The sequence below is a fragment of the Prunus persica genome, chromosome G8 (genome assembly GCF_000346465.2).
Source record: "Prunus persica cultivar Lovell chromosome G8, Prunus_persica_NCBIv2, whole genome shotgun sequence".
Taxonomy (NCBI): Eukaryota; Viridiplantae; Streptophyta; class Magnoliopsida; order Rosales; family Rosaceae; genus Prunus; species Prunus persica.
The window spans coordinates 12373808-12401193 of NC_034016.1; the positions used below are offsets into that span (position 1 = coordinate 12373808).

At 36.3% G+C, this 27386-nt stretch overlaps 3 protein-coding genes across 5 annotated transcripts; all 3 read right to left on the bottom strand.

Annotated features, from left to right (window-relative positions):
- On the bottom strand, nucleotides 3710–7875 carry LOC18768639 (bifunctional phosphatase IMPL2, chloroplastic). Its single transcript, XM_007200491.2, has 9 exons — nucleotides 7399–7875; nucleotides 6937–7015; nucleotides 6386–6480; nucleotides 6245–6294; nucleotides 5687–5811; nucleotides 5412–5478; nucleotides 4851–4940; nucleotides 4324–4435; nucleotides 3710–4177 (listed from the first exon to the last, which is right to left on the bottom strand). Exons 1-9 carry the CDS (start codon nucleotides 7721–7723, stop codon nucleotides 4107–4109), a joined length of 1014 nt encoding a protein of 337 aa, XP_007200553.2. The 5' UTR covers nucleotides 7724–7875; the 3' UTR covers nucleotides 3710–4106.
- On the bottom strand, nucleotides 8903–10050 carry LOC18768562 (late embryogenesis abundant protein). The gene is made up of 2 exons (XM_020570661.1): nucleotides 9569–10050; nucleotides 8903–9338 (listed from the first exon to the last, which is right to left on the bottom strand). The coding sequence occupies exons 1-2, from the start codon at nucleotides 9944–9946 to the stop codon at nucleotides 9096–9098; spliced, it is 621 nt and encodes a 206-aa protein (XP_020426250.1). The 5' UTR covers nucleotides 9947–10050; the 3' UTR covers nucleotides 8903–9095.
- LOC18768031 lies at nucleotides 15028–20244 on the bottom strand. 3 transcript variants are annotated; one of them, XM_020570251.1, is made up of 5 exons: nucleotides 20124–20244; nucleotides 18822–19257; nucleotides 16798–16844; nucleotides 15718–16691; nucleotides 15028–15423 (listed from the first exon to the last, which is right to left on the bottom strand). In XM_020570251.1, the coding sequence occupies exons 2-4, from the start codon at nucleotides 19135–19137 to the stop codon at nucleotides 15741–15743; spliced, it is 1314 nt and encodes a 437-aa protein (XP_020425840.1). In that variant the 5' UTR covers nucleotides 19138–19257; nucleotides 20124–20244; the 3' UTR covers nucleotides 15028–15423; nucleotides 15718–15740. The 3 variants fall into 3 exon arrangements, with proteins under 3 accessions (XP_020425840.1, XP_007199866.1, XP_020425839.1); XM_007199804.2 differs by having other exon boundaries at nucleotides 15028–15456; XM_020570250.1 differs by having other exon boundaries at nucleotides 15028–15456; nucleotides 18822–19251; nucleotides 20124–20238.

The window sequence follows — 27386 nt, forward strand, 5'->3', positions numbered from 1 at the left end:
GAAATTTGAAACCGAAAATCTTATCCGATATGAATAGTATTGACACATAGGAACCCAAAAATCTTATCCGAAAATATTATCCAAATTAATTGTTTAAGTAAACAAAGTTGTGAAAAAAAATAAAAAAATGAATAGTATTTGCCATGGCAAGCCCCAACTGCTGGAAACACATTTTGCTGGAGGGGGCTAGGGCAGCCACTATTCACATGAATAGTGGCTGCCCTAGGACTCATCTTGCCATGACAAGGGGCAACTGGTGGAAATGCTCTGAGTGGGCTGCAGGCTTTGGGCAGCGTCATCTGGGCTCTATTAATATGAAACAAGAAAAGGCGTGGATGAAAAAGATATACATACCGGCATGATTTTCTGATGCCCTAAAAACATCTTAAAGGACAAAATTATGTAAACCATTTATCGCATGGACCGGGCCGTATATGCGTACATAAACTGTACATATACTTGTACATCAAAATTTAAACAAGTGTACACATGAATACCCAAATACAATCACTAAAAAGCATAAACCCACTACCCCCCCTCCCAACAAATAAATAAAAAAATCATATATAATACAAAGTACATATAAAATACGCAATTATGTACTCCCGTGGAGGACAAATATGACAAAAAAACATATAAGTTCTAAATTACTAATTAACTATGTAAGTTCTAACAAAATTTGATCTAGACATAACTTATATTAAAGACTAAATTGGGATGCATTGTAATTTAGATACTGAACAGAAACGACTGGTAAAAACCTTTTTAATAACACTAAATTACAATTAATTGGTTTTGTTTTCCCCAAACATTTATACAATCAATTGGTATTTGGTAGAAAAGTTTCTTAAAGAAAAAAGTGAAAATAACTCATTTAGAAAACGTGGAAACATAGATTTTTTGATTTTGCTCAAGTGGAAACATAGATCTTATGCCTAATGTAAGGAGATAATTACTTGTGGGCTGTAGCAACACAAAGAGCCGGAAATACCCTCGATCAAGATGGGTGAAGAAACACTTATGTGTATGATATTGGAGCAAGGGACTTTCCCACACACAAAAGTATTATGAGAGTTCGAAACTGAAATTATTAATGTGCAAATCAATGTACTTTTCATGGGCTAGATCCGTTCACATAGTTTGAGGTTCAATAAGCTTGAAAGGGCAAGCCTTTTTTGGCTCCACGATCCAACAAATTTGAGCCACTTCACCAAATGCCCACTTTCCCTGTCTAACTCAGTTGTTTTTCTTCTTCTTCTTAGTTTAGGTCACATAAGACATTTTATTTAGTTTGTGCAAATCAGTTCTCACAGAAAGCTTGTGCTTCGTTGATATTTCAAAATTGAAGATGCTCAATATTGCGTTTCTAAACCTGCCATGAGAGTGTTAGATGATAAAATTCAAGCAATATATGATGGTTTTTGCTTGCAAGAATTGAATCTTTGAGCTGAATTATGTTTCCACTATTTGAAATGATAAGTTTGATGTTTGATTTTTTTTGTTTCATATGTATATCGTTTAGAGTCAAAAATAGATCTGACTGTGTTGATACAAGTAGACTGTAACTCCCCACTACTAAATTAAAATCAAAACTTCATTAACTCAGGCTCTTTCTCTCTCTATATTTTCCATCAGCAAGAACATCGAAGACTTGTACCTCTAGCGAACTTTTCCTATAGTTTGGAAATTCAAGTGGAGTATTGCGGGATACTCTTAATAGAAAGTCACATGTATGAGTATGAAATGGGCCGTTTCTATGAGAATTTTGTAAGACTAAATTCTCTAAAGCACTCATGAATACCGAGAGTTGTCCAAGGCCATAAAGACAACCTAGAACTAGATGTGTATAGCGAGGTATTGTATGAGTACTGTAGTCTGCGTTTACACAAACAGTTGAACAAAAGACATCATGTTCACTGATTAGCCAAGTAAATTCAATGGTATTTCACTAGGGAAGGTTCAAATCCTGATGTATCTTTCTAATCAAACTTTCTCAAGTGTTTGCATTTTTAGTTTTGCATATTGTTGAGCCAATTTCCATTTCTATGGGGAATTGTTGGAAAATTTATTAAATTTTCTGTTATTAAATGGAAATTAAATTCTTAAAGATGTGACTCTTCAAGTTTGAAACAATGCATATCTTAAATCACATATTTTGGGAATTCACTCTTCATTATTTGTAATCAGAGAAGTCCACTACATCATTTTCATTAATTCCATTCATGAGTCCTAAATTTGTCAGTAAAATAGAGTCTCATATTGGGAGACAGTTCAAACACAAATTTGTGTTCATTGTTCCACTGATTTGGAGTGTTATTATCAGAAGAAATAGATTGTTGTATTCTGGGTGACGTTTGTCATTAAAAAATTGAAGCACCAGTGAGGGGCAATTTCGTCATTAAACATCAGTAAAAACTCACCAAATGACTCCAGTCCTCCAAGGATGTCTTGTACTATTTTAGTTCATGCAACTTCATGTTCTGGTCCCACCAAAACCTACTGCCTCCACTCCCCGGCTTTGTTGACGTCTCCTTTTGTCTCCTCCGTCACCAATCCTATGCGTCCACGGCCAACTCACAAGCAGAGGCTTTCTTCATCTGGAGCCAAAATAGATTTGGTTTTCCCCACCATCTCACTATATTCCTACTCAAGAAGACAAGTACAAAAAGAAATAACAAATATAAGGCAAAAAGAAAAGAAGAAAAAAAGTACTTGCAGAAAGTATATCTAACCCTCCTTTTTCTTGGATTTTCTTTGAAAGGGGAATTGAATAATATCAAAAGAAGCATCAAGTCATGCTTTTGCCATTTATCCTGTCAGAAAATGCAGAGTTTTGTGAAATAATACATTAAATGATCATGCTATGCAATAAAATAAGTATATCGTGACACTTAAGTGAAACGTAATTTGATTCCAACAGAATTGTCCAATGGTGACTAGGTTATCTATGATGATGGATGTTAAATTATTTTTAGTATTGCTGCCATAGACGCTTGCCAGGATGTACTCACGAGAGGGAAAAATACTCAGTGCAAACAACTTCACGTCCACCCAAGTTGTGATACACAAGTCATAATTTAAACTATCCATTTCTTAAATCACTATTTAAAGATCATATATGCACAAATCCAATGACAAAATTGCCCCTAAATACGATTACGTATTTAATTGGATTTTCTTATCATGTTTTGTTTCTTATGCGTTGATTGAAATATCATCTTTTTTAAAAATGAAAAAAAAAAATTATCTATGCACAAAACCGATTAAATTGAAGATCGTTTATATATAAAATTAATGGACGATTTATCATAAGGATCTTAATTATTACAAAAATCATGGATTTATCCGATTTGTATGAATTACTAAACGACTACTAAGATTTATCTTTTATTATGATTTAGAAAGTAATTACTAAACGACTACTGAGATTATCTTTATATTATGATTTAGAAAGTAAATGGTTCTGATTATGAGATGGGCAGTAAAAATTCATTAATCACAATTAAGGTAGACATGGAGGTCCAACCTTTTATGCTCATCTTTTTATTTTCCTCTGTTTAATTAGTACTTAAAAGGCATGCTCAAACAACGAGATACCTTTAAACAATGATGCTTTGAGTTGAAAGACGACGCTTTGCAACCAAAGCATCGTTGGACAGATGCAATAACATCTGATATCAAAGATTTCCATTTTGGTTGTCGAAGCAAATTGATTTGAAAAACTGATAGTATCAACGATTTGTGTTAAACTCAAATGTATCATTCTACATTTTATCACTTTTCTAGCTGAAAAAATAAAATAAAAAATTAGTTTATTGGAGAAGAAACATACGGCAAAATGAGGGCACTTTCGGGCTCTTTTATTTCACAACTAAAGCAGGGGCCGTGAACAAATGCCAGCAAACAAACCTACCCTTGCAAACGAGAATCATACAGAGATAATAAATTCAGCTATCCACCTTTTGCATTTCAATTCTCACCCATTATTAATCCACCTAGCTCCCTGATGTCATCTTTGGGTCTTGGTGTATGAACCTTAAAAGATTCGGAAAGACAAACCGGAAGCATCGTACCATCCTTTGTATGATAATCGGCAATGCAACCAGTCATTGCCATTGTAATGAATCTAGAGCTTGTTGGTGAATATGTTTATCTCCAGCTGCCACTACATTAAAACCTGGGGAACACACCAAAACCCATTTGCCGATTTATGTAAATCTTGCAAGTGCTATATGGCACATTAATTAAATAACAATATTAAACTACATAACTCAAATCATCATCAATATGACCCCAATCCAAAGAATTTGGAGAAGAGCTTACTTGTCACATGTGAATTTGGAGAAGCTTCCCAATAAAGCTGATGTCCCTTCCAATCAGTAATAACACCTCCAGCACCTTCTATCACGGGTATCAGTGAAAGAAAATCGTATGGCTGACAAAATAGTATGAGATTTTTGTTAGATAAAAGCAATGAATTCTATCTAATACAGTTGTATCATTCACAGATGACAAATGCAACGATAGTTATGCATGATTGCAGACTTGACAGCTCATTGTAACAAATAGGCATTAAAGTGCAGCAGAAAAGAAAAATGCACATCTGTAGGTAACCTAACGCATCATCAGAAATAACAAGTCCATTCTGTTTTATGCTTCCCCTCTAGTTCAACCAGAGAGCAAGATACAATAGCTACCACTCATGCCATACACTAGGCATCCCTGGATTGTTCTGCCCTTACCCTTCATGGGGAATGAGCCATTTTCATGGCCAGACGCTCCCAAGAGAAGAGTGCATCACTGGATACATTAGTCATATATACAATTTAACAACAAAGAGTTCAGCTTACCTTGAGACCAGACTCAACAACAAGATCCACAAAACCAGAAGCCAGAAGAGCATAAGCATAGCAGTCACAGCCGTACAGTGGTACTTTCACCTGTAGACCAAACATGGAATTCTTAAGATTCTTTCTATTTTACAAGAAACACAAATATCAAATATTTAAGATGAAAACAACTGCAGGAAAAGATGTTGGATTGGACCTAGGAGTCAAATTTCACATTAAACACATTAAATTTCCAAATGTTAATCACATTCTAAGAAATTATGCTCACATATCAGTTTTAGTAAATTTATTTGATCTCAATACTGCTTGGCATCGAGTCACAATGCGAAATTGGGTCAGATTATCCCCAAAAGCATAGGAACACCACAAAAGTAAAAGACTTGGACAAAGCAGGACCAAAACAGTAACACTGCCCAACTTTTGCCCTCCCTGTTTTCCTTTCAGGTAATCCTTATTGACTGTGTCCGATTTTCTCACATAGATCATACATTAAAAGCATGGCAGTATTCTTCATGTCACCTAATGTTGAACCCCGATCTTTATGGATTCATTAGAACATACCTTATTTCTAACACGAATAAATGCCTCTTCTGCCTCTGCGCTGAATAGATGTGGGCTTGTAGTGTACCTAATCACGGGAATAATTAAAACACATAAGAGAAATCCCGAAAGACAAAAACAGAAAAAGAAAGTTATATGTCCCTGGCAAGATCTGGATGCCAACAAATTACTTTCTCACAATAAAGGTCTACATGCTTGATAGACGTGGTTTGCTTTCCACAGAACAACTTTCTAGCTATAAATTAGATATTCACATGAAAAGAGAAAAAACCTACAAATAAGCCTGTGCCAGATTTGCACAATTGCGTGTAGACACTACTTGCCCATTCAATGTAGTTTTCCTTCCACTCATCCCAACCCATCTTTCTCTTAAAATAGGCTGATCAATTATGCCAAGAATCTGGGTGAAATAATAGGTATCAGTTCAAGAAGAAAGTAGATGTAATCTTGAAATTTGAACTAACTCTTATGCATTTATCCAACTCAGTGTGAAAAAATTCAGTCAAGTAATTGGGACAAAAACTAAATTTTTAAATGGGCACAAATGAGCATGTTTACTCCAATAAAACATCTATTGCATGCAAAAATGGATACAAAAATTAATTTGAACTGACGAGTGCTGAAGTGACAATGGTACCCATTTTCTTCCCTTCTCTAACACGATTTTTAATTTTCATTTCAGAATTCTGTTCCCAAGTGTTGAATAACAGAGAAAAAAAAAGTGTTTTCTTGAGCACATAATCATATTACATTTTCATTTTCATTTAAAATATAAAAAATAAGAGAAATAAGCCTGTTTTTATTTTATGCATGTTGTAGTAGATGATTCTTACTGGTTTACCCCGCTGTAGCAGAGCAATGAGAGTACCAAACACAGGTTTTCCTGGGGAAAAAAGTGCAGGTTCACCAGAGTAAAATTTGCAGAACACTTATTTCAAGACAGTAATCTTTCTTTAAAAAAAAGTATACAATACCAGTGATAAAGCTCTTTGTTCCATCTATTGGATCTAAAACCCATACATAGTCCGCAGCCTTCTCTTTGCACTTCCACCCATTCTCCTCTCCATATCTGCAATTACTCCTCCACAATTACTTTAGCAATAGCACAACAAACATAGAAATTCATGGTTGTTTAGAAAAATCGAATTTTCTATTATGTGTTCCATGGGGTTGTGAAGGAAATAACCGGACAAGGACGGTAAAGAATGGAAACGGTAAATGAGAAGCCTACATTCGTCTATCCTATAAAACTACTTACCATAGCTTAAGCGAAACTTGTCATATTCAATATAAAAACGAAAACATTGGAGCAAAAATGTTAAAAACCAGAACAACAACATATTAGGGCCCTTAAAGCATTTCCTTTTAGCTTATTTTAGGTCTAAAAAATTGTCACATTATGGGATCTAAACAGCTGTAAACCTAAAGACTCGAAATTTACCACTTCAATTCATCTTAAACCCTCCAATTTTCTTGCAACCAAAAGAAATTCTTGGAAAATGATCTATTTACATACAAAACTTACACAGCATGAGAAGGAAAATTCTCTAATAAAATCGAAACCATAGTTTCCTCCGCTGTTTGATCTGCAATTGTCACAGGGCCTGCAGCAAAACAACAAATAAGGAAATCAATGACTCAAAATTTCCCATACTGTAGTCCATACCAATCACTAACTCGGTCAGCTTAAACAATTCAATTTTCTCAATTATTTTATAAAGCAAAACAGCACAAAACTCAACACTCAAATTGTGATTTTTCTTTTCCTACAATTCCTCAAAAACCAAACAGAGCTATAGCAATTGAATCCAACATTCCTAATTTCTCCAGCTTACTCACATTCCTCTTGCTTTCAAATTTAACGTTATTAAAAAGCTTCTGTCCACTTCCAAGTTTCTCAACTTTCTCAGCAACCAAACAAAGCATATAGGTTCACCGAAAAAAAAAAAAAAACAAAGCATATACGCGCACACACATTCAAACTTACTGGAATCTTTTTTATCGAGAATGTCAAATTTCTGACGGAAGAATTTCCTAATGACTTCACCAGAGGCATCGGCTACCTTGTTGGCAACCTCAGCGAATTGATCAAGCTCGAAACTTTTGGGCGGGAGCGGAACGGTGGAGTCTGGACGGCCGGGATCGGAGGCCATTGCGAGTGTGAGCCGGCGAGGAGAGAGAGGGAGGCGGAGGAGTGAGAGTGAGGGCTTGGGAGTTGAGAAGCGGAGAGTGGGAGTGGTGGGATTGGGAATGGGAATGGAGGGCGATGGGTTTTGGAAGAAGGAGAGGGGTTTGGGAACCTGTGAAAGCATTTGGTGACTGTTGAGAGGTTTAAGTAGGCGGGAAAGGGAAAGAGCAGAGAGAGACAATGGTGGTGAAATGGACAGTGGAGGCTGCCGAAGAAGTGAGAAAACTCAAGTTTGGGGGTTTTGGTGGTTGGAGAAAGAGAGAGTGGAGGTTGACGTGTTTTGCGCCGTTGGATCCAAATAAATATTATGTGGATCGCCACACATAATAATCATGTGAGATTATTTATTTATTTATTCTAGTTTAAGAAAAGCAATATATTTTGATATGAACGATATTTGAGAAAGGAAGAATCGAATTTAGGACCTCAAGTGCATATTTCAAATACAAAACATCATAAACTTTTAACAACTTGAGCTACAACTCCCTTACAGAAAAGGGATGTATTGAACTCAGAGATTACAAAACATCATAAAGCAAACTATCTTGAATGAGATCGGATGGTTTCATGTAAAGATAGGGGTCAAATCCATTTGGCATTTTCTTGGTCGAAAACCAAACCAATCGATTATTAGTTACGGTAAAATCAAACCAAATTTATAATATGACAATAGATTCCGAGCCTCTGTGTATTTAAGAAGCGTGCATTCTTGTGCATTTCGTAAAATTTAGAGCATTCAAATAATCCAATAATTATTCATAAGCCACCTCAGCAACAGTAAGTTCCTAACTTTTGCTCCAACTGACGTTGTTACCTGTGTCTTAGGCCACATCAGCTTGTTTTTTTCCTTTTCCTCCTAAATTGACGTTAATTTGATCCCCTCCTTTCTCATCTCTCTTTTCTCTAACCTACACCTCTCTCTCTTTATCCCCCCGTCTTTGTAATCTTTCTTTCCTGGAATTTAAATTTTGGGACGAAACAATCATTTGCTTATACCAATTTCTTTGTAAATTCCCATTGGAGAATTAGTCAATCTGTTCATTGAATTTCAAGGACGGAAAGTTTTCCTGATCCATTTGGCTGATGAAAACTTTTCCTGATCCATTTGGTTGATGTAGACTGCTTAGCATTAGCAATGAATTGGAGCTGTATATTTGGAATTTAAAAGCTACCAATTGGAACAGTATGTTCGAAATTTTACAATAAATTTGGGCAACAAATTTTACCCTCACCACTTATGGAAACAGAAGAACGTGGTTTACTGGAAAGAAGAAAAACAAGAACATGATTACTGCCGATCATGATGTGATTATAAAAACTTCACAAAGCAAACCATTGCGGTGATGAAATTCAGCACACTATCTAACATGTACAGCACAGCTTCCCTACACATTCCAAAAGCAACTTCTTTATTACATTGCCCCTAATAGGCTCACAACAAACTGCACACCATTAATTAACCACCAACAAACACACAATTAAGCTTAATAAATAATTTAGTGGCTGTGATGACCAGGCAGCTTGTCCTTGATCTTCTCCATCATACTCCTCTTCTCCGGCTCAGTTGTCGCTGTGGTTGTGATGGCAGTGCCAACGGCTATGGTGTGTGTCTGTCCTTGCTCTTGTCCATATGCTTGCTGCTGAGCGTCGTCCTTGTGCTTCCCACCGGTCAATTTTTCCTTTATTTTCTCCTTCAGTCCCTTCTTCTTCCTTCTCCCACCTTGCCCATCATCCTCGGACTACAAGCAACCAACCGAGAGGAAGAGATCAAGAAAGAAAAGTAACATTGATCAAAACATGCAAGCTTAGTCTCACTAAAAAGTTTAATATGCAAGTCGACTCCTACACAATAAATAACATAACAATATGAATGTTGGATTTGTTTGATTTATTCAGCAATTTTTTTTGACAAATTTAGTAAGTTCCACAAGTACGTATATATATATATATGAAGAAAAAAAAGTCTTACACTAGAGCTTGATGAGCTGCCAGAACGGCGGGCTTCACCAGTAACACCACCGTCGTGGGGCTGTTGTTGTCGGTGCTCACCGAGACCACCATCATACCCATGAGGTTGATCACTTGTTTGTTTATCACCAAACATTCCAAGCCCGGTCGCAACTCCAGCGCCACCCAACGCGCCACCATGCTCCTCGTACCCACCCGTGGTCCCGGATCCTGGAACATGCACACCGGAACCGGTGTATGTTCCGGTTTCGGCTTCCGTGCTAGTAGCTACACCCGTGAGGTGCATAGGGTTTCCATGCTCGTCTGTCAACTCAACAGGGTTGCCATGCTCATCTGTGAGCTGCACTAGGTTTCCATACTCGTCACGAATTTGAGCCATTTGGGTATTTTTTACAAAAAGAGCCAAGCCTCGATCGAAGTAAGAAATCAGAAATGGCAAGCCTTGCTATATTCTATAGATGTTGGAACTTGAACTAAGTTCGATGAGGTTAGGCCTTTTTTTAAAGGGAAAATGAATGACGGTGGAGATATGAGTGTGGCATCTTGCATGTCACTCTGTGCTGACACGTGGCATCACAGTGCCCAGACAATGCCATTAAGAGCATGCATTGCCACGTTAGATGAAGGTTTCCACGTGTTGTCTTGTCTGGGTGACACGTGCTTGTCATGGTTGTGGGTTTTGGGTTGGGATATGAATGAATGAATACCTAGCGGGAGAGGAGCATGATCCGGTTGTCTGTTTCTTAGCGTTTCTTAGCGGGTAATTTACTCACTAGCCTCTCTGCACGCGCTTCCGCGCATGCGAGAGGTTTTTTAGCGCATGCGAGAGGTTTTTTTTTTAAAAATTTTAAATTTATTTTAGAATTAAAAAAGATAATGGATATTTGTGTTCCATAAAAATAGGATCCATTATCTGAATTTTCTTTTAATTTTAATTTTTTAATACCAAAAATTATGAATTTACCATATTATCCTCATTTAATTAATAATTTCAATTCTTAATGTTTGCATTAACCAAGGGCATTTTCTGGTATTTTGAATGTTTCACCATTCTCTGCCTTTTGCTTTATATATATAGATTATATAACCAACTAACTAACTATGAGTGCAGTGATAGGCAAAGCAATATCGGTATTGTACCTAATTTAATCATTTATAAAGTTCAATAAATATAAAATTTTATGACAAAAGGTTAAGGTTAGTATTAAAAATGAAATTACTTATTATATATTGTAATTTATTTAATAAAATTTCCAATATGGGACTTATTATTCACCACACTTTAATTACATGCATATTTGATAGTGAAGAAAAATAAAATAAAAAAGATTAAAAATTGTGTGCTTCTTCATGCGCCAAGGATGTCAATTACTGTGTAAAGCCACTTAGCCAGCGAATTCCAACGAAATTTCAAAACTGAGCTATATTGTAATGAACCAAACCTAAAATTCATATTTAATTAGTAATTTATTATGAGAAAAGACAATTTTGCCCTTGGAATAATTTATTAACAAAAAGTTGACTTTTGACTGAAAAGGAATTTGACAATTCTACATATACCGTTGCGTAGAGCACGACGAAATGAGTTCATAGATACGAAGTGGACTCGAATCGGAGTTTTAACGAAGAAAATACGATTAAAATATTATGAGGGGCAAAATGGTAATTAGAAAAAAATCAGATTTTTATTACAAAACCTCATCTCTCTCTCTCTCTCTCTCTCTCTCTCTCTCTCTCTCTCTCTCTCTCTCTCTCTCTCTCTCTCTCTCTCTCTCTCTCTCTCTCTTTCTCTCTTCCCGCGCGCTCTCCTCCCTCTCTGTTTTTTTTTCTCCCGTCCGTCGCCCTCCAATTTCCAAAACCACCACTACCGGCCACCACAAGCCCCAACACCGGCACCAACCTGACCGGCCTGACCCCGCCGTCACGCTTCAGCTCACTCCCGCCGCTCGCCGCTTGCAAGTCGCTGGAAATTGCGAAAATCACGCCGGTTTTGTCAAAATTTCAACCCGTTCGTTCTCCTTCAATTCTCCTCCAAATTTGTCGAGTAAGGTATGAATTTCTACATATTTTCCATGCTCTAGCTGATGGTTGGGTAGGTTTGCATCGATTTTGACCGTAGATAGCTCAATTTGTAATTTGGAATTCGGCCAGTTTTCGGCCTCCTTGTTCGGCCACTTCCGGTCAGTTTTTGGGGTAGGTCCAAACAAAAGTGGTTCCAAATACGGTGTTATACCTAAGGTAGGCGTTTGGAGCCGTGGTTTTGAGATTTTCCGGCGATGCATAATCGCTTTGGACACCCATCGCTGCCGGCGCGTGCGGTGGCGCGTGGGCGAGTGTAGTGCAGTGGCACTATGTCTTGATACGATCCTTAGGTCGTCACGAGCGCATAAGAATTCGCGGATCTCAATTTGGATACCGTTTGAGCTTCGAACGGATTTTCCATATTGTGCGATTATCGGGTTCAATACTATGAGCCGTTGGATCGTAATCAATTTTAGATATGTTACTTTAGATAATTTCAGAAACGTGTAGGATTCGACGGATTGTGAATCGGAGTCCCGGATACTCCGAAATCGCGAACCCTAGGGCTAGGGTTTAGAAATTATGCGATTACACGATCGTGATTAATCCAACCGTCCTATCGACACCAATCCCCTCGGGACATGCGTCCTAGATGTATTGGACCTTTTAGCGGCTTCCGGATCATATTGTGAGGTCATGGACCCGTGGGGTTCCGGATTGACTTTTTGGACTTTAGCGCTATTTGAGTCCGAAGATACCGCTAAACTATTCCACGTGGAAGGAAAGCTTTATGGGCATAAGGATAACTTTAAATTGATGCACGTACTTTTAGGAGCCGGGGGTAAGGTTTTTACTTTAATACTATATTGTATTAATAGAATATTATGGTCATTGAATCAAGCACCCGGGCACCAGTTGACCCGCAGGAGGGACCTTCAAGAGGTCCAGCGAGCTCATACTATCAGTGAGTGGACTCTTTGTTTTAATAAATGAATTTAAGCAGTTCAGTTTCAGTTATATGCTGTTTTATGCTGTTAAATATTTTATGTTGCATGCTGCCGAGTGAAAGCTCCTTTAAAGAATATAGGAAAAGATATTCTCGTTAATTATCAGATAAATTGCAGCAGAATTTTAAAGGTTACAGAAAGTTAATTATTCAACAGATTTTCTTCAGAAACTTTATATTTTCTTAAACCACCTTGTACCCATATATTAAATGTTGCCTTCGGATTATAATGGTTGCCTTCGGTTGAGTCAGCATGCTTGACAGTTGCCCCACGAGTTCCTTGGTACTCGAACTCGTGTGGAGCGAGTAATGCGGATCAGGTGAACTACGGCCCCCTGCATCCTGTGAGTTGCGGCTCGGACTGACTTCGTGTCACTGAGACCTGCGAGTATGTGTCACCCATGGTGATGCAAGGGATTGACGGATATAAGGAATTGACGGAAATAAGGGTACACCTAGGTGATAGTTTTAAACTGTTGTCAAATGTATAATTATATACATGCATTGATTTCAGAAATAAAGAGAATAAGTTAGTTTGTATAACTGTTTTTACAGTGGGGTTAGTATGTTCATATACTATTTTCTAAATTTTGTTTTGGGTCCACTCACCCTTTTTGTTGTTTTGCGCCCCCAGGCAGTAGACGTGCACAGGAATCCACCACCGGGCCACTTCCCATCTTCCGCGCCTTTCTTCTGATGTAGGATTTTTGTTTGTAAAAGGATTCACTCCTTTGTAAATTCTTAGTAGTCGCTCTGATATTTTGCCCTAGACTGAGAATTGAACTGTTGGAATGTATATATACGTATGCTGGCAGTTGGTTGTATATATGTATACTTGTTTGGCAGGTGAAAATGTTTTGGTATTGAGCCAGTTACAAGGGAAACTCTGCCAGTTTTTTGGTAGAAGTCAACCTTGTTATTTTACCATGTTATGTGTAGAAGGGCAAATAGGTTATTTGTGCCCGACATTCGCCAGATGTCGGACACGCACAGGATCTGGTTCGGATTCCAAACGGAATTTGGATTGAGTCCTGTCATATATTCTTCGTGTCCATGGCAATTACTGTGTAAAGCAACTAAGCCAGCGACACCTACCCTATGGGTCTGTAAGAGCCACTGTTGGGCAAGAAAGTTCTCTCTTCTACATATATATGTGGTGGTTCGTCTATGGAATTTGGTGCGTTTTTTATTATTATTAATCCTTTTTGTATTATTATCGAATACCCTCGTAGCTTATCTCTCTGAAATTTAATAAGAAAAAATCTTTATTGACTTCTATGTGTCTCCTATCACTCTTCCTTTGTTCGAATCTGAATTACTAAACTGTGTTTTGAATGGACATGATTTCAGTACCGGACTTTTGGCCTTTGTATTTAGAAAGTTACTAGTTTTTGAAAAAATGTACAAAATGCTTTAGTTTTCCCCAACATCTCACCCTAATTTCAACCCAGTGAATATAATATAACAAATAAACAAATGGGGACCAATAAGATAATATATAATAAATACTAAAAGAAGTTTCCAATTTCATTACTACTCATATGATTTTATCGTTCATCTTGTTAACAAACATATGCTGCCAAAAATACTGATTTCGTGCATATATACATAATATGATCATGCTACGAAATAAACATGCATTGTGTGAACACTCTATTTTGTGACATTCGGAAAATATCACTTATGAATTGCAAATGCTGTTATCATCTTTATCATCTTCAATTAATTTAAGAAAAATACTTCTTTCCTTACCAGATAAGTATGAGCTCCTACATAATTCATGCCAATAGCAATGTGATATATGTCCATAAAATTTTCTTTTTGTGTTTTTGATGAATTATTTTTGCATATGTGTCAAACTGCATTTTTCATTGAAATGTTAATTTTATAATTTTATGCGCGAGTGAAATTAGGGCTTAATTTTGGTAATTTAGGAGTGAAACTAGGTTGATTAGGATTATAAAACGCCATCTAGGGCTAAAAAATTTAAGGGTTTCTTATTCCCATCATTTTCAATTTTCAACCAATAGCAGCCCAACAGAGCCGAGCACAAGCCTAAAGCACATCACAAACAAATCATGTCAGATGCTGGAATTATGCATCAACAGTTGATATTCGCATACAGCCAAAGCTTCAGAAAAAGTCATGAAAAAGTGAAAGCAGCATCAGGTGTGAGGTGTCGTAGAATACATTCGTAATCAAATTTTAGTTGATGGAGAAAACGACTAATAAGAGAGAACATGAGAGTGCACAATCTCCCTCCCTCTTCTTCTGCACATTTTTCACCAAAATCTTAAAATTTCTATGATTCTTTTTCAATGGCAAGAAACACTCCCTGCGAGATACAAAGTGTTAAAGTAAACCCTGAATACATACAACCACCCGTGAATACGCATATCATTTAAACCTTTGATCTAACCACTATTTGAAGCTACTGGAAAGGTCTCTGTCAATTCAAAACAGTGTACTTTGTCATGGAAACGGTAGCACCTGCAGAAAAATTACATGGCAACACAACACAGAAAGTCGTAGGAAGGGATATGGTGTTTTTTGGCAAACCCAGCATCCCACTGACATACATAAGTTATCATTTTGATAAATTCATGTATGGATTCACGCAAGGAATAAAATTTGAACAATAAGAAGAATCAGATCACAGGGGTCTTTTTATGCATTTTCATTCCACTATTTTTTCCTTTCACTATTCTACATATTCCCTCCTCCTCTTTACAGTGTAACTCCATAAGCTAACCCTGTTGAATGTCAAGATGCAGTTGCAGATGTTTACAATGTCTTGATAACTGCCCTCTTCGCAATCCTTTATCCAACTGAGATTGCAAAAGAAGAATCAACACTGGAATCTGTATAAAAATAACAATACTGAGTTCAACAAGAACCAAAAAAAGTTTCCAATCAGCAGCATAACTCCTGTATTCAGAGGTTTTGAAGTTGATGACTTCAGTGCCAAACAGAAATTAATCCTAAACATACCAGGTGGATAAATCAAGGCCACAGTGTATGGAAAGTGTAGATTTATTAAATAGGTATGCCAAAGGAATAGTAACAAAATTTTACTGAATAAGTGATGCAAGAAATATTACATGGGAAACAGATATGCTCACCTCCCAAACATCTATAAGTTAGCTCACATCTTGCTAGATTTTGCCCAGAAGAACCCTTTCTTTCTCGTAGAGTGATTCTCTGATAGGGCTCGAGTACTCTTGGAGCCAAAAGAGAAGTGTCGTCTCAGAAAAGGCTTTCCCAAGGAGCTTCTCATGCTGGAACTCGATCCCATCTTAGGGCCCTTTCCTTGATGTCCACTACTCTTCAAGCGATCAAACACAACAGAATCACTGTCAAGGTCTAACACCCGGTTTCTTGATCTCTTGTTTCTAGATTTCAAGTCCATTTCTGCTTTCAATGCCTTTTCAGACAACTTGTGGATCTGTTTCTCCCCAAAAGTACAAAGCGGGCAGGCTGGGTCATACTTGTTAATTTCAGAAGTCATATTCTCCAAACATTCGGCATGATAAACATGCCCACAAATTAGCACTGCGACCACAGAAAGCTCATTGTTTGCAATAATCTTTTGGCCACTCCATGAAGATTTCTCAGTCAAAAGCTTTGAGCAAACCCCACACGTCTGCAAATCAACAGGGGGTGAAGCTGAAATTCTGCTACTGGATCTAGTTATCTTCTCACGATTAAAGCCAAAGGACTCACTATCAAAAGACCACCTTTCTCTATTAGATGTGGCCATGAGCTCAGAAAATGCATGCATAGACCAACTATCTGAAGACCCACCACGGGAGCCTCTAGCAGATTCATTGCTCCATGAGGGGAGCCTTGCCCTATCTTCAGAAATTGAGCAGCTGTTTGGTGACTTGTTGCCTGGGACTCGGCCATCAGATACTTGCCTTAATAGCTGATGTCCTGGAGAACAGCGGGGCCACCTCAATGGCGTTGAGCTAGCAGGAGGCAGATGACACTGGGATGACAATGGGGATGCAGACAACGATGAAGTAGAAGGCAATGAAACTGATAACTTCGTCGGGGACGGATATGAAACTGTAGGGGATTCTGTTGACTCCTTTGCCTACAATACAATCCAACAATGAGGAGAAGAATATCATTTGTGGAATGCTTCGAATTAATTGTGCTAAAATGATAGCAAAAAGTGCCTGAAGCTGCGTATGATCTACCTGTTCTAGACTTGCATCCATGGAAATATTTCTTGAAATAGATCGATCTGCCATAGACACATACAAATATATCAGAAAAAAAAAATGTTATAAACAACTAAAATATAAAAGGGAAAATTCAAAAAACAGAAAATCTGAAGGAGGCCATTTATTTAACATTTGGAAAACCAAAAAAAAAAAATACTGTCTTAAGCAGGAGGTACAAGGTCTTCTATTTCTTTTCCATCACACAAACAACTAAGGCGCACGTGGGTGTGTGATGTGTCAGCCCTTTTAAGCTTTCAAGCACAATTGCAAGAGAATTTAAACAGCCAAAAAGGTTCACAAAATAGGTTCTGTGATTCCATATAAGTCACATTTTCCAGGAAATAATATGATGATTTTACAAAAAGCTATCATATTCCGGATAAAATTTTAGCTTCAAAACTTATAAGTAAAAGAAGGTTAGCGTTAGAACTACAATCATGCATCAGGAAAAGTTAAAAACATATGTTGACAAACGACAGGAACACAACACAAGCAGCAATTGAACACTGAAACCCATCCTTCGCCCTTATTTTTAAGGGGGGAGGAGGTGCTGCTAGGCCTAAAGGCCATTAGCTGGAAAAATATGAACACCTAAAGAACGTAAAACTGTGTAAAGTGTAATCATGAAATCTTCTCAATGTGAACAAAATCACATAACCAGAACCTGAGCTCTTGACCCACATGATCACACCCACAAAAACTCTCCTACCTACCCATGTAAAGAGATATCAAAGAAATAGTAGGAGAAGTACATGCATGCTATTGTCTGGGGATCTATTGAGGAAATAACCAACTGTGTCCTCCGTCTTCCCAATCTAATTGATAAAAGGTAGTCTAACCCTTGATGCTGATTGCATAGTTTGCAACCGCCCCATTCCTAAGCATTTCCATTCACCTATATTTCACATTTTCAGCCATTCTCTTCTATTCCGCATGGTTTCAATAAATCACATGAGCCCTTGAATCCTTGATCATCTCAAAATAGGAATAAACTGATCCTTTTCTTCCATCTATGTTTACGTACAGGGTCCCTCTTCACCAGCTTCACATAAAATTGTAATCCATTTCACTAGTGCTCCTTTCAAATTACCATTCTCCTTCTTATCAGTGCATATTTGGTAACACATGGCCCACCAAGGTCAGCCTTAGCTCAAAGTATGACCTTTCATGTTAATATTGAGCTTGTATCTAAAAAGCAAATGTGCTGGCAATGTCCTTTGGTTTACATGCAAGCAAACACATCATAAAGTTGGATGCCACATGCAAAAAGCATGAGCGATTTGCAGGAACAAATATAATGATAAGGGAGAATAAGTCCAGATACAATCTAGAAAGAGATAAATTGCAATCCTCCAATCAATAAAGTAGAGAGTAATCTCTTTGATCCCAAGTTGTAGATTCGCTGCATAAAAAGAACTTTGGGAGAATCAACAATTTAAGTTTCGACTTTGGTGTATACATTGGTAATCTATATTTTAGAGAAATATCGATAGATATATCGATCTCGGTGGAAATATGGGTGATATATAAAAGTACGGAAACACGCTATAAAACATATAAATTATGTCTGAAACTTCTACAAACTCCAAAACCAACCAATAATGCATCAATTTTAACATGTAAACTAGTTTCTCTTAATCAAGATTTGCATGTACGGTGGATAAAATTGGCGTTATGCACAGGCTACACCAATAAGACTTTGAATTTTAAATACAGTGTGTAAAAGACATTTTCTCTGTTCCATTCCATGGTGTTTATACTTTATAAAAACTGCAGGAAACCTCAAGAGTACGAGAAAAAATTTATATAAGAAAACACGCAGAGACATGGCAGCTGCAACATCTGCTTTTGCTGCCTTTCAATTCCAAATCACACTTATGGGATATTGACAAGAAACTGCAAGGAACCTAAGCATCGAGATTGCACCAAAATTCACCAAAACTTAAATTACAAACCATTGAATTATGAATCAAATAAAAGATCGCCAGAAGAATTACCTGAAGCGGGAGTCCTCACATGGCCAGCAGTTCCCTCAGAAATGGAGGACTTTTGCCCTGTATGTCTTCGAAAATGTACCAATGGACTTCCCTCCTCTGATACACATGCTGACTCAAATTTAACTTCAGAACCATCGTTTCTGCTAATTCCATCAGAAAACCAACTCACAGAAGTCTCTTCACCTGCTACCCCCACTCGGTTATCCCATCGAAAGCTCCATGTTGGAGAATACCGAATATTGCGATGCAGAACTTCACTGTTTGCTCTGTTTGTTATAGTCTTGTCTCTAGCAGCGACACAACAAGCAGACCCCATCCTCAAAATACTCAAAAATTTAAACTTGCAATTGTAACACCTCAACTGTAACTTGCATTCTCCAACTTAAAAGTCAACTGACAAAAACAGCTGGCTCCATAACCAGCTGTTCTTCTGCAACTACAGTAAAAGAAGCAAACCATCAAGAAGATGATCCATAGTACAATAAACACGCATAACTTAAGAGGACAGAAAATGAAGTGATGGATTTCAATAAACCCTACTTCTGTTCAACAATACACAATATCATGAAAGGAAAAAGAACCCGAAACTCCAAAAAGCGAAAAAAGAACAAATCTAAATGAAAATTCAGACTGAGGACCACTTCCATATGGAAACAACAACAAATGAAAACAAAGGTTACCCAATTGAAAGCACTTCATGAATCTCACAGTCCTTCCCTTTCCCGGTTGGATACACAGTGACAGCAAAAATGGGGTAAAAAAATACTTTAATTGAATATATATATATATATATATATATATATTCAGTCCAATGAACCTCTGTAGTTCAGTGGAGCTTCAAAAATTAACAAAAATAAATTCTCAAAGCTTTCTTCAACACACTGTTGGTTTGGTACCGTACCAGCCATCACCAAAAATGAAAACACCGACAACACCAAGAACAAAACAGTAAAACTGTGTGGGAAATATAAAGAGGCCCAGGTATCGATTCAATCTGCTACTCTTCAGGAAACTCAAGATTGAGTCCAAAATCCAAAAATTAAAACAAAAAAAATCAAAAAATGCCCTAAAATAGTAAATATTGAGGCACTACACATGTCAGAGAGATCCGAAATTTATGCACGAAATATCGAATTCATAGTCAAACGCCAAATTTTCGAAAACAAAAACCAACAAATTAATCCCTAGATTATGAAATTCAATAACAAAATAATAACAATAATCAAAATTCATTTTTGATGTGCGAAGGTCATCACAAACACACAAAACAAAACGCAAGCCTATGCATAATGAGTTACTCACAGAGAGACGAGGCTGGAAAGACAGAGAGAAAGCGAGCCTGGTAGAGAGATAAAATTTTAGAGAGAGAGAGAGTGAAAGGCTGCTGCTTGTTGTTCGTTGCAGGAGAAGAGAAAGAGGGGTGGAAGCGAGGTCGTTTTAGACAGTTTTGGTAACGCCGTCGGTGGCTGTTCAGGAACGCGCCCCGTGTTGTCCTGACGGCGTTTGGTGACGCAATGAGTGGAATTAAATATTTAAAAAAAAATTAAGAAAATTATAATTTCTTTTGTGGATTTAGAGTAATTAAAGCGTGCTGTATGGAGTTGTACTGCACTGACACTGTAGTCAACAGTGGCTGATAATTGTGCTGACAAGTGTTGTACTTTGGAGTAGTTGTGTTAACGGAAGGTTTAAGGTTAATTGGAAGATTTTGGTTGGCGGGCGATGTCTTATGGAGTACGCGGAGTGCGCAGTACGCATTCCGTGCTTTTCACGTTCCAGCAAAGTATCCACATAATTAATTTCAGCATTGAAAAACAAATCCATCTAAAGAAAAAGAAGCATAAAATAAAAATAAAAATTTCTCAAAGAAATTTCAATTAATTATTGTACAACAGTATGTGATCATTGTCATTTGTAGAAGTAAATTAGAGATATGCTCAATTAATAACTTATATATAATGTCAACGGAATTTAAACTCAGTGAAAAATAGTCTTAACTTGTAGACAAGAGGTCTCAGGTTCGAATCATCATGATATATAATTGTGTGTGTATGTGATAACTCTCTCTCCCCTAATTTAGACTATCACTTGTACTATTAAAATAAATAATAAATAAACAAACCTATATATAAAGCAAATGGTTAAATTTTTTTTTTTTAAACCCAACAAATGTCTTTATTTAACTAAATTTCTAAAAGAAAAAAAATAAAGATAAAATGGTAAACTAACCAGTTAAACTTTTATTTATTTATAAAAACGATATTAAAGAATGAGAGAATCAAATCTAAGACCTCGAGTGGAAGAAACAAATGCTCTTAACCACTTAATTTACAATAAAAACAAAAAGTATGTTTCTCCCACTCCTAAAATCCTAAGAAGCATTTTTAAAATAACAGACTCATCTCGCTGTCATTTTGGTTGCATGTAAGTTGTGTTTGATTTATTAATGAAGTTGCTTTTTATGGATTAAATAAACAAAAGAATAGAAAGGAAGCAAAATATAAGTTAGATTCCCTACTAATTATTACTTTACACGTAAGTTAGATCCCATTTCCTAATTGGCACTATTTAATTCCCAAAACTAAAAGTGATAAAACAAGGTCAATTTGGTCAGAAGGTTTCACAATTTGCATGTTTAATCGAATTTTCATTATTAACACTAGCCCTTTGACACATGCGTCCAATTGGTTTTTTTTTTTAAAAAAAAATTTTATTTTTAAAATTAAGAAAAGATAATATGAGTAGTTATGTTCTATAAAAGTATGACATATTATCTGATTTGTTTTTAATTTTAATTTTTTAATATAAAAATATGTGAATTTACCATATTATCCTCATTTAATTAATAATTTTAATTCTTAATATTGAATTAACCAAGGACATTTTCTGGTATTTTGAATGTTTCACCATTCTCTGCCTTTTGCTTTATATATATAGATAATTTTTATTTGCAGTCATGACTTAGCTAAGTTGGCTAGAGTGGATGTGCTTCCTACTTTGCACTTAAATTCAAATCCTCCTCCCCGTAATTTAGATTAGATTCTGTATTTAAAAATAAATAAAAAAATCTTTTTTTTTGGGGTCAAATTATAAAAATATCATTGATAAAAGTCAAAAGGCTCAATTACAATGGCCACATAGGCAACCAATCACTTGAACTCATACTCAGACCCAAAACAAAGATACTCATTACTGCGGTACACCCCCTGTCAATGGAGTACAAAAGATAATCACATCGATGGTACTCCCCCAATCGCAACCCTAAGGGCTCAAATCTAGCAGTAAAACATGACTTTACTCAACTTTTTCAGGAAAAGTTGAAAAATGCCCAAAGACACAGCTTGAATAAACCGAACAAACACCAACATATGGAATGAAACAAAACTCTCCCAAGGAGAGACCTAGAAAACCAATGTAAAACCTAAACAATAACTAAGGCTCTCCCGAAGAGAGACCAACAAACAGATTACTGCACTTACTACAACTAAAAAAAACAAGCAAAATATAACGCCCTATCACCACAACCGCTCGAATCATGCTCTCACCAAACCAAGGGAGGACGGAGATGAACATATTCGCACATGCGCCACATCAACCCCATCACAACTTCGTCACCAAGACAGCCAAGCAAGCAGCCCACCAAACTTAGCCAAGATTGAGGGGCTTTATGGGATGGGCAAGGAGTAGAGGTAGAGAGGGAAGGGGAAGATCTGGGAGGGTAAGGAGGGGAAAAAAAAAGGAGGAGGAGAGTGATGGAGGCCGCCGACCGCTTTGGGAAATTTTCACAAGACACGAGTGTAATTAACATCATTTTTCACTTGAGCAATTTTCAAGTAAAATGTTGCCATCATATTCTAGTTACAATATCATAAGTGACGAGTTATGTAATTAAGTAATAGCATCATCTTTTTTTTTTCTTTTTTTCTTTTTAAAAGTCAATTATGATCATCTTAGTATTCATAAAATTTTACCAAAGAAGTGTAGTTGCTTAGATGTAAGGATTAAAATGGTATCAACTAAGTTAATTACTCAAGTAATTTGATCAAGACTCCCTATCATTTATGCATGTGAAATCCTCTTTGCATTGTCATTGCAAACATCACCTCATCCATTCGAGTTCATTTTTAAATTATTATTTGTTATATTTGGCATGACATAATTTTTTTCTATTTTTTGAGCAACACACTACAATTCTAAACCACATTATTATACCCCCATATGCAGTGGTGGAGTCAGAAATTCTATCAAGGAGGGTCAACTTTAAATAACTTTATGATTACAAGGAACTTAGTTTTTATAGGAAAACATATATAAGAATTCATTATAATGATTAAATTTCAATATCACAAATTTAGTATCTTAGTAAGTATAATCCAAATTCTAGCAACCTAAAAATAATGAAAGAGTATTAAAAGTTGATTTTAGATAGAATGAGAAAATCAAATAAATCCATGACACGCATATAAATGACATATGAAGACATGAAAACAAATATAGATCATATTGACGTTCATTGTAGACAATTTATATTTGTGAGAAAGGTTAATTAGTAAATATAGCTATAAAACAACTTGGATAACATAAATAAATATAATATTTTCAAAATGTTGAGAAGGGTCAAGTGACCCTTGTGGTCCTTAATTGGCTCCACTGATGAGCCTATGTAGCAACTTGTATAATATATACAAAGGCCTAGCATTAAATTTTTATTTATTGGGTAATTGTGATAGGTCTAGCATTAATTTTTTTAATTTATTGGAATGCTTTGACGGTTAAGAAAATAAATTTCGATTAGTTCATTTTTTTATATTTATATTAATAAAAGTGATATTAAAGGAAGGAGATTTGTAACTACTCTTCAAATCTGTATAGCCCTAAAACCTAAAAATTAAAATAAAGAATGAAAAGAAAATACAGATATGATATATGGTATAAATATAGAGATATTTAGTTATATATCCATTTTTAGCACTAAAACTATAAATAAACCTTATACTATTTAATTTCTATAAACAAATCCAAAATAAACCCAAAAATCACAGCTGGCCATATTGAATTTAATTATTAAATTACTTTGATGTCCCATTGAGTGTTTTGAGCTTTTTTATGAAGTTTTTGGGTTAAGTTTGTTTTAAGCAATTAATGACAGTTTTGTAATGTAAAAGAAGTTAAAAATCCTTTTATTATGTTGTAAATAGGCTTTGGGTATGTTTTTAAAATTTATTTCATATATAATTTTTTTTATAATTTGGGCTCCTATATTGGATATTATAGTGAATCTCTTATAAATATATTGTAATTGTAATTTTGTTTACAACTTCTGGTTGTGCCACAATTTAACCACCGCAGCATCTTTTTGTTTTTGTCGACATCACTGTAAGGTAGGGTTTAGTTAGTCCGAACACTTAATTAGGTGGCGAGAGTTAGGACGGTGCAAGTGTAAAAAACATTACCAATTTGGACACGCAAATTCCCAAAAAATAAATTATAATATACTATTTTATATATCTGCTTAATTAAATAAGAAATAAATAATGAGTTTGCTGCTGCGGTTGGCCTTATTATTGTTTCTTTTTCTTTTGCTTTTCTGTAAAGAGTCAAAGTTTGGACGTTGTTAATTGTCAAAGATTATTTTTCTACCATAATTGTCCTCACATCTGTGCCAGAACCAGGGTTGGGTCTTGAAGTAGAAGGGAGGGTAGATTTGTCTTTTTAATTTGTGCTGAGGTGGCCACTTTAAAGTGCAGGAAAGGGGGTTTGTCAACTTGTCAAGTGGAAGCGTGTATGGTTAAGACTTAAGAAGCTCTAAATTTAATTATAATAATTTAATAACATCCACATCAACCAGTGTGAAAGCAAGAAGGAAAAAGCCATTAGAAAAGTTGCTGCCTTGGTTTGGAAATGTAGGCAACCCACGATTTTGACTGTAATTAATTTTTCGTGGTTTTATTTTAATACAAGCGATAATTTATATTATAAGAAGAAAAGGGATCAGAGTCGAGAAATGAAACGAAAAGCTAAACAAGTAAAAGACGACCTAAGTCAATAAAGATATATATATAACCCAGCAATGATCAAAGCGCACGTACACCATTAAGCAAATAAACCAAGATGTAATTACTTGCCAATCAACGCGTACACGATGGAGGGCCCGACATTAAGGTCTAATTGTGGCTCCTCCCTGCACGTGATTTGAAGACGTGGAATTGGATGACTTTTGGTCATGTTCCAAAAAGGATGCATAAGTGTGCTTGCATTTGCAAATATCTCAGCGACAATCTCCTGCATGCTCCAACAAATTACAATCTTTTCCCAACACCGGACCAGACCAAACAGATAGGCCCCAATCTGTGGCAAATCAAGGCCCAAGTAGGGCATTTGGACCCATACAGAGAGCAAATTGAAGACGCGACCTAAAGTGATGATTTCTAAGAGTGGCTCCAGCGAAGGAGCCCAGCCCGAGGCAAGGGCAGAAAAAAAAAAAATTTTCGCTCCAGCGTGCAGCCCAGGCCCGGGTTTGGTGTGGGACCCACCAACTCGGGCCAGTCCGAAGGCCAAACCAGCCCCAGGTCCAAAACGAGGGTGCTGACGTCAGCGCTGGCGTCAGCTAGCTGGTACGCTGCCACGTGTCGCGCTCAGTGCCTTCCGATCTGCTTCTCATTTCTAATCCAACGGCTGAGGCTTTTTTGGGTGAAAAAAATATGAAAAAAAATTCTAAAAAATTCTAAAAAATTCTGATATTTTTTTCTATAAATACCTATCAATACCCTTCACTTTCAACACCAATACTCTTACATTTCATTATACTTCTACTAATATTCACTCTTTTTACACAACATTTTCCTCTTTTTCATCTAGCATTTTGAAATTCATCCGAAATTTGAACCCAAATTTATCTGAATTTTGAATTTTGAAATTCATTCGAAATTTGAACCCAAAAATTTATCTGAAATTTGAACTTTGAAATTAATCCGAAATTTGAATCCAAATATCTTATCCGAAAATTTTATCTGATTATGAATAGTCTTGACACGTAGGAATCCGAAAATCTTATCTGAAAATATTACCCAAATTAATTATTTTCATTAAAAAATAGGAGGAAAAAACAAAAAAGTGAATAGTAATTGCCATGGCTAAGGGCAACGGGTGGAGAAACGATTTACTATTTGCAAGGGCAACCACTATTCACGTGAATAGTGCTTGCCCTAGCTCCACCCTTGCCATGGCTAAGGGCAAATGGGTGGAGTTGCTCTAAGGCCGACTTAGATGAGGAAATTTGCAGAAATAGGAGTGAAAGGAAGTTTTGGGATTCGTGAGGGAGGAAGAAACCACCAGGCCTTGTCAGACATGCAAGGACTTGGGAGGTGGGATATTTTGAGAGCTTACATGGGTGACATATTCTTCTATAAATGGAAGGGGCAATTTCAGAAAAAAAAAAAGGACATTCAAAACACAATAAAAAAACAAGTCGAAACGCTGCTAAAGCGCACTCTCAAATTTATGTTTTACTTTCTTAGAATTTTATGTAATCATATCAATAAGATATTTGTTCATCAAATTTCCTAAGCATCATACATTGTAAATGTTCATCTAGGATATCAACAAGATTTTCTTTATTCCGATTCAGAGTTTATATTGAGCACCATTTAATCCATACCTCCACAAATATTCTTTACTTTTCGAGTTTATTTGTGAGAGTGTAGTTCAGTCACAAGCTAACAATATAAAAAAGTCCTGTTGCCAATGTAAAAGAATCAATGGCTGAGAGGTGTTCTTTCCTCAGCCACGATCCCTTCGATTAGGAAGTCAAGATCATGCGCGTTTATCCATATCATATATTACACTCGCACGCCCGCATGGCCAATGGGGTCACCATGCTAACACGCCTTAAACAAACACACATCCCAAGAAAGACGCCTAGTTGGTACTGAATTCTTCGGCCGGTTGCACTATGGTTTTCTTTTATCATTTTAGGCTAACAAAACCAAATCTTGAAATGAAAAGTAAAATAAAAAAATAAAAAATTTCCTCTCTATAGGCATTTTCTACTATATCAATTGAACAAGAATTTTGTTGAGTTCTGTACGTGAGGTCATAAGTTTGTTTTATCGCTTGTATATAAAAATAATCAAGTTACTCAAATTTGACATTAAAAGAATTTGTTTCTTCGGTATATATGTTAACAAGTTAGAATTTCTATATACCTATTTTAGCGGTGGAGGATGGAAGATTCAACCTTCGGATCTTTTCAAATATGGAAAGAGATAACTAAGAGCTAGTTGGTCCAAATAATGTTTTAGTTTAGAAGTTTTGTTGAACTTCATTATGAACTGTACCATATTGTATTTTCATTTTAACGTTAAAGTCATCATCCTTCTAGTCATCAACATTATCTTTGTTAACTTTTAAGATTCTGAAAAGAGTACTGTTGTAGGGTACTTTTTCCAGCTACCTTTACTTATACTGCTCTTATGGATGGTTTTTGCAGAGCAGGAAGAATATAAGATGCACAAAAGTTGTTCACTAAGATGCAATCTTTGTGGCCAATGTGCAGATATTCGATCT